General features: G+C 49.0%; 1 protein-coding gene across 1 annotated transcript in view; it reads right to left on the reverse strand.

Moving 5' to 3' along the window:
- LOC107110094 (uncharacterized protein K02A2.6-like) overlaps positions 1 to 7,368 on the reverse strand; it is a gene marked incomplete at its 5' end in the record, with an annotated part of 26,860 nt that extends 19,492 nt beyond the window's left edge. Inside the window, 2 exons of the mRNA XM_015410820.1 lie at positions 5,377 to 6,033; positions 6,184 to 7,368. Coding sequence (XP_015266306.1) covers positions 5,377 to 6,033; positions 6,184 to 7,368 — 1,842 coding nt within the window. The remainder of the gene's footprint in view (positions 1 to 5,376; positions 6,034 to 6,183) is intronic.
- Positions 7,369 to 8,246: the final 878 nt, after the last annotated feature.

Genomic DNA, 8,246 nt, shown 5'->3' on the forward strand with positions numbered 1-8,246 from the left:
GAGTTTGAGGTGTGGAATGGAGTGTAGTCCAATCAGCTTCCATATGTAAATGACCTTGGAACGCTGGCCGGGACTGCACAAAGCAGCCAATGAACCCAGCCAGTGTCTTCCGAGTGGCAGTTTTTTCGGCCTAACACTAAAGGAGTGCATTTTAGAACTTTGGCACCCAAAACTCTTTTATTATAAGGGAGAGATTTGGTGTCATCTGCAACCCTGGCCACCTCACTACTCACCCCAAACTCCAGGTCATTTATGAAAAAGTTGAAAAGCACTAGTCCCAATACTGACACTGAGAGACCCCGCTGCTCACGTCCCTCCCTTGCAAAAACTGATAATTTATTCCTACTCTCTGCTTTCTGTTTTTAAACCAGATTTTACTTCACCCCCATATACCATTTATTTGCCTCACTGGAAATTTTGATGGGTGTACATGTTTATCTCTGGTGACATCAAAGTCACCAGATATCAACCACAAATGTTATTTGGGTTCCTATCGAAGGTAAATATGAAATGATTATGAAATTGCGTAAAAGCCTGTCCTTGCTGTTTCTTTTGAAGTTGACTGGCTCCAAGGTGTTAGGCTGTTCCGTGGAATCATTTAATGCATGTTCTCACTGTTGTGCTTCACTGTTTACCAAGTTTAATTATGTAGAAATTTGCCCTTATGTTCTCCTGATTTGAAGGCCTCATATCAACGGAAGCAGGTGACAGATAGGAAAGCAAAACTGAAACATAAGGCAGACCTGGGGTCAATTTACAGCAACAGGGGAAAAATCATGTTGTATTTCACTTAAAATCTGGGAGTCAATGTCCTTGGGCAGCCTGTCCTTGAATGAATAAAGATGGGGAAAAATATTTGTACATTATATATAATCTACAGCTGCTCTTTCTGTACTTAATCCATTGTATATTTATATGCACTAAGAGGCAAACTACATGTTATGCAAGCCTTGGGTCCAACAGTAGTTACCAATGTCAATTTAGAGGCAAATGTAACTGTTTAAAAATTGCTGAGAGGGCCCAATCCTGATCAGGTCCACTGCAGTCACCAGATTATCTCGTTCCGCCCTACGCCTTTTCAAGTACCAAAATATTGCCTGGTAGGGTTACCAAACCCCCCCGGGGGGCGGAATTCCCCCCGGTTTCGAGCCCCGATTTCCGCTCCCGCGGAATCGGGGCCCGGGGAAAACCCCACCCCCGCGAGCGCGTCACCAGGAAGTGACGTCAGACGCTGGGGCGGGGTCGCGCCATTTGAGGGGAAAACAAAGCGCGCATCCAGGACCGGCTCCTGGACCTCCAGGACTCTCCCCCGCCGGTAGGAATTTTCAAGTTGGCAACCCTATTGCCTGGTGTTGTTGCACTGACCAGGCCTTCACAGCAATTTTTAAGTGACTATATTTCCCTCTTAAATGATATCAGTGACTATCAGTTGGACCCATGGCTACTGTAACATATAGTTTGGCCAGAAGGAAGCGAAAGGCTGTTCATAAAACTCAGCAAAAAGCCACCATCTTAATAGAGGGGAGGGGAACAAGGAAGAGAGTCTAGCAGAGATGTAGAATTGGGGGAAAATGTGATTGCACAAAAGCACAATAAAAGGGAAAAGCTGTGGGTGAAGTAGAACCTATACAGTTTACTGTGCTTCTGTTGTGGGATTTTATATACACACAAGTGAGAAAGCTACAAGGAACTTGCAGGAGAGGGGAACTCTCACCCACCCCCATTCATTTTCACTTCATCTGCTCTTACTTGGTCCCCTGCTGTCATTTCCCCCCCTTTCTCTGGCACTGTAGGACTGAAAACTCCAACTAAGGGAAAACTCCAACTAAGGGAGAGCCAGTTTGGTGTAGTGGTTAGGTGCACGGACTCTAATCTGGGAGAACCGGGTTTGATTCCCCACTCCTCCACTTGCACCTGGCTGGATGACCTTGGGCAAGCCGTAGTTCTGATAAGAGCTGTTCTTTAAAAAGAGCAGTTTCTGTCAAGAGCTCTCTCAGCCCCACCTACCTCACAGGCTGTCTGTTGTGGGAAGGGGAAGGGAAAAGAGTTTGTAAGCCGCTCTGAGACACCTTTGGGTAGTGAAGGGCGGGGTATAAATCCAATCTCTTCTTCTTCTTCTTCTTTTGGAGATTTGGGGGAGGTGCCTGGAGACTAGGGCTGTAGCCAGCATTGGAGCTTTGGGGGCTGAGCCCCCTATTGCATACCCCAAAACTCCACAAGGCACCCTAAAGCCCCCCACCCCACTGCCTTGCATGGATTCCTAAACCATCTCACCTCAGGCCGCTGCCAGCCCCATAGCTGGCTCGAAGACCTTCCTTCCTTGTGTAGGCGGGGGTGGGGAGAGAGCCTGGGGCACATGATGCTACCGTACCATGATGCCTTCCTTCCTTCTCCCCCACAGAGAAGTACCTGGCCTTCTTGGGTAGGCCTCCTTCCTTCCTTGAGTGGGCTGGCATGGAGCAGGGGAGTGAGAGAAAGTGAGGGGGGGTAGTAGCTACTTTTAATTTAAGTTAATTTCATTAGAGTCCCACCTGGTCCCCCAGAGCCCCCCTAAAAAAATCCTGGCTACAGGGCTGCTGGGGAGGCAGAATTTAGAGAGGGGGGTGAACTCAGTGGGTATGTGATGCCACAGAGTCTGCCCTTGCAAGCTTCCATTTCTTCCAGGGGAACTGATCTCATAGTCTGGAGTTCAGCTGTAATTTTGGGACAGCCATCCCAAGCCCCACATGGAGGCTGGTGACCCTCGCACCCCACCAGCACCTTCCAGCCATCACTTTCTTCTCCTCATCAGCTTCACCTTTTTTTTAAAGTTCAGTTATATGGAGCTGCTAGGCAATCCCATAATGCCAAACATGAGCTCGGGAGGTCTCAAACAGCATTTTATCTTTGAAGTTGTGTTTGCAGGTGCAGACACAGCTTCTCTGTTTCTGAGAGGGTTAAACTCCCACTTTTTAAACTTTTGAGATTTTTCTGAAACCCTGGGGATTTCCCCACATCAGTAGAAACATCTCTGGCCCATCATTGAGATTTTTTGCTCTACACTCTAGGACAAAGTTCAGGATTAGATGTAAGTTCTGTTTAATTTATTTTATGTTCCTTGGGAATCAATTCAAGCTCCATTACTGATTTTATAGTTCCATTATTAAAACAGTGAAGGACAGCATTCTGTTTGGATCTTGACACTGGTCTCTCATATTTTTTTTTAAACAACCACCACGGAAGCATGTTATTTTGAGTAATTTAGATAAACTAAGTCAATACTGTCTCTGTCCTGCAGCTGAAGACAAGAGATTTCTTCTCAATCAATGTTATCTATAACTGATGGCAGCTGTTTCAACTGCTTCTCTTGCCATTTTCAAAATACTACATCCTCAGTTGATGTTTCTGGAAACTTCTTTTTGTGACCTGGTGAATAATGCAAATTCATATGTCAGACATTCCAGATTTATGTGGAAAAGGGATCCTTTTATGAATAGCAGGGTTTTGTTTTTTACTTTAAGCAGTGATGTTTAAAGAATTATTTTTATGTAGGGCTGAGTGTCAGGTACAGCTTGAGACATTTCAATGTTATAGATTTACATTTTATATACATACATAATTAAAATAGGAACAAGCTTCTATTTAGGAATAATCAGACCCCCCCCCCTTCCCATTGTTACTTGGTTGTCTAATTGAAGTCACCAGGCTTAGAACTGGGCTTAGAACGTCACTGCAAAACTGTTAAATATCCTGCATTCCCAACAGCAGCTACCTTAACAAGAAATACCATTTGTAAAAATATCACAAAAAGTCACCACATGAAATCCATCAAAACCAGCAGTTTAAAAGTATGTAGATAAACCAACCCAATAAAACAAAGAGCCAGCAGAAAACATAACAATCTGAAAACCGAAAGGACGGCAAGATGGACAGATTTCAAAAACACTGACAAAAAGGCTCTTCATAATGGAGGGGAGGGGAAATCAACACATTCTTTCATGGTAAGCCTGGGAGAAAAAATGTTTTTGCCTGGCAATCAAATCTCAGAAATCTAGGTGCCAAACAAACCAATTCCACAATGAAAGCACTGGAGCTGATAAGCCCCTGTCGTAGTGCTCATACATCTCACTTCAGAATTGAGGGCAGACACAGATCCTATATGGCAGATTTCAACCTGTAGGCAGATTTCTCTGGTCCTCCGCATTTTACCCTCACAACAACCCTGGTGACTGGCTCAGAGTTGGCCAGTGAGCAGGGAGTAAAATATGGAAAGAACATCTTGGTTATCTTGTTAGATCGCGCTAACAAAGGACTCGTACAGTGATTCAGCAAGTGATTCAGCTTTATTGGAAGTAACGAACAAGCACTAACTCAGTAAGAAACCAGAACAGAAAACAGTGGGAGCTTATGCTCCTTTTAAACATAACCGGGCTAATGTAGCCACTCCTATTTACAAATAACAACCAATGAGATTGCTAGAATAAAGACCAATGGGAGTCTTTCCCTCCTAGGGAATGGTATCGTTCTGATTGGTCGCTGTTACGAAGCGACCAATAGGAAGTTCGTTCAGAGGAGCCCTGGTCTGGCTCGAAGCTTAACATGGGAGTCCTATGAGGTGATTCATGTAATCATTTCAATACATTACAATTCCTCCCCCCTAAGTTAAGCCATCATCCCAATTGTTTTATTATTTACATACATACAATCACCCTTTGTACATCAGCTATTCCAACAGTATTTACACTCATAGTCCTTCAGATAAGTCGGCATTTGCCGCGAACGCTGGGACCTACGGAGCGGTGCAGGCTCCATGGGCAGACAAGGTTGTGGGTCAGAGTGGGGTTCACTACAGCCTGGATCAGGCACAGACTCGACTGGGATTTCAGCCCCGCACACAGGGTTCTGCCCTGACTCGGGGACAGTACCGGGCCTTTCGGTACTCACCGCCTGCTCTGGGGGTGTCCACTCGACATCAGGGGATTCAGCCGTCGGAGAGTCAGCGCTGTCCCTAGCCCAACGTCTCCTTAACTGATCTATGTGGCGCCGCCATATTCGACCGTCAGCTAACTGCACCACATACATTCGAGTACCCACAGAGTCGGATATAACCCCAGGAAGCCACAAGTGCCCGTTTGCATAATTTCGTGCGAAAACCTTGTCCCCTTTTTCAAACATGCGCACCTTCGGTTGCGCCGTGGTACGCTCGGATTGCTCTTCAGTGAGGTCTGGGTGCATTCGGTTCAAACGGGTCGTGAGTCTCCGCCCCATTAACAATTCGGCCGGACTACGGCCTGTAGCACTACAGGGGGTGGTGTGCTGCAGCAAAAGAAAGGAGCCCAGCCTCTGGCTCCAGTCCCCTTCGTCCATTTTACCCAGGGCCTCTTTGGCCGTCCTGACCATCCGTTCGGCTTGGCCATTAGATGCCGGATGGAAAGGGGCCGAAGTCATTTGGCGTATGCCATTACTCGTGAGGAAGAGCCTAAATTCCTCAGACACAAATTGAGGCCCGTTGTCACTGACGATGACGTCAGGCAACCCGTGGGTGGCAAAAAGTCGGCGGAGCGCATGGATCACAGCAAGTGATGTGGTCGATTTCATATGCACGACCTCCAGCCATTTGGACATAGCGTCCACCACAATTAGGAACATTTGCCCTTGGAGAGGGCCAGCAAAATCTATATGCAATCTGGCCCAGGGTTTACCAGATGACTCCCAGCCTTGGGGTGTAGCTTGTGGGGGATCGGGTCTGACTTGCTGGCATTTGGGACACCCTCGTACCCATTCTTCGATCTCTTTGTCCAGCCCCGGCCACCAGACATACCCTCTGGCCAACGCTTTGGTGTGTACCATACCGGGGTGACCCTCGTGCAGCGACTCTAACACTCTCGTCCTGAGTTTGTCAGGAACCACCACCCTGTTCCCCCATAATACACAGCCCTTAGAAATGGATAGTTCATTTTGACGGCTTTTGTAAGGGCCGAACTCCGGTTCAACGCTTCCAACCGGCCACCCCCTCCAAACCCAGTTTAATACTCGGGACAGCACGCTATCCTTGGCCGTGTGTGCTGCAATGTCCCTGGATGATACCGGGGGTCGAGGAAGCTCCTCAATTGCCAAGACCTCACAGGCGGGGGCAGGGTCTGCGCCAATGTCCGGCACCGGGCACCGGCTGAGGGCATCCGCATGCCCAATCGCTTTCCCAGGCCGGTGCTCTAAGTCAAAATCATAAGCCTGCAAAAATATCGCCCATCTAAGCATGCGTGGGGACATGATGTTTGGCAATTGCTTATCGGGCGCAAAAATCCCCAGTAGCGGCTTGTGGTCAGTGACCAGCAAAAATCGTCTGCCAAAAATAAAATCATGGAACTTTTTGACAGCCGCTACCAACGCCAGACCCTCCTTGTCTATCTGGGCATAGTTCCGCTCTGCCGCAGATAGTGATCTAGAATAAAAAGCGATAGGCGCTTCGCTCCCATCAGGCATCAGATGGCTTAAAACTGCGCCTACTCCAAACGGTGAAGCGTCAGCAGCTAACACCAGGAGCTTGTGTTCATCATAATGCGTGAGTACGGCATTAGATGTCAGCAGCTCCTTGACTCCCACAAAAGCCTTTTCCTCGGCCTGCCCCCACTTCCATTTTGCCTCCTTGTGCAAAAGCGCGTGCAAAGGGGCCGCCACTGATGCCTTATGCGGTAAAAACGCATGATAAAAATTCAGGAGTCCTAAAAAGGATTGGAGCTCCTTCTTACTCACCGGCCTGGGGGCGTTTTGGATTGCAGATACCTTCTCATCCGTGGGGTGGACTCCCTCTGCGTCAATGCGAAACCCCAGGAAGTCCACACTTTCCACCCCGAGCGTGCATTTTGAGCGCTTAACTCTGAGGCCGGCATTTTGAAAACGCCTGAGGACCTCTTTAACCCGGTCCAGTAGTTCCTGTTCAGACCCGCCCGCAATCAGCACGTCGTCAAAATAGGGCACTGTGCCAGGTACCCCCCTTAGTAGACGTTCCATGAGGCCCTGAAAAATCCCAGGTGCTACGTTGACCCCGAATTGCAGCCTGTTCACTTTAAAAGCCCCTTGGTGGGTTACAATTGTTTGGGCCTCGGCAGCCTCCGGGGTGACAGGCAACTGCTGGTATGCCTGGGCCAGGTCAAATTTGGCGAAAATCTTGCCACCCCCCAGGGAAGCCAAAATGTGGCTTATTACCGGGACCGGGTACGAATGTTGCTGCAGCGCCTTGTTAATCGTACATTTGTAATCGGCGCATAGTCGTATGGACCCATCTGATTTGACAGGGGTTACGATCGGGGTCTCCCATTTGCTGTATGGTACTGGCTCTAAAACCCCTTGCTCAACTAGTTTGTCAATCTCTTTTTCCACCTTATGTTTGAGAGACACAGGTACTTTCCGATACTTCAACCTAATAGGTTTGACTGACGGATCTAAGTCAAACGCAACCGGGGGGCCCTTGTACCTTCCCAACCCTTCGGCAAATACATCAGGGAACAGGTCGTACAGCATGCCCCATTTATTTTCAGACATCCTGTTAATCCCAGAAATACCGATGCCCAATGGCTCAAACCAATCTAACCCTAGCAGGTTAACCCGGTCTCCCTCTGCAATCAGGAATGACAGTTTAACACATTTCCCCTTATACTCAACAGTAACAGAGTCCCGTCCGGCCAAGGGAATTCGGTTGCCCTGGAAGTCGGACACTCTGGTTCCCGCAGGCTGGAGCCGCCGCCGGCTTCGGTTCGGGAACAACTGGCGCCAGGACGCGGCAGAAATCACCGTCACGGACGATCCTGAGTCCACCTCCATTGTACAGGGTCGGCCGTCGAGGAGTGGAGTCACGGTGATCTTGCCCTGGCTGCTGGTGCGATTTACGGCCGATGCGCTCGACAAGGTCGCCGTCAACTGGCAGCTTGCTTCCGATGCTGAGGAACGGGTCTTGCCTTGGGTGCTGACTGGAGTGCCCCTCTGCGCTGACCGGTTGTTAGTTGAGGGATCCTTCTTCGCTGATCTGCAGACTCTGGCCAGATGACCACGCCGCCCACACGCTCTGCAGTCGACATCACGAGCCCAACAGGAGCCGCGCTGGTGCTTCCCGCCACAACCGGAGCAAGGCTTGACGTTGGTAGTCTTCGCTGGGGTCCGCTTGCCTCGAACCGCGTTGACGTCATCATCCGCGTCTTCGCCCTCGCTGTCTCGTTGAGCGTGTATACTGGGCTCTGCCACCCGCTGGCGGACCTCCTTCGTGGACTTCT

The sequence above is a fragment of the Gekko japonicus genome, unplaced genomic scaffold (assembly GCF_001447785.1).
Source record: "Gekko japonicus isolate JY-2015 unplaced genomic scaffold, Gekko_japonicus_V1.1 scaffold319, whole genome shotgun sequence".
Classification (NCBI taxonomy): domain Eukaryota; kingdom Metazoa; phylum Chordata; class Lepidosauria; order Squamata; family Gekkonidae; genus Gekko; species Gekko japonicus.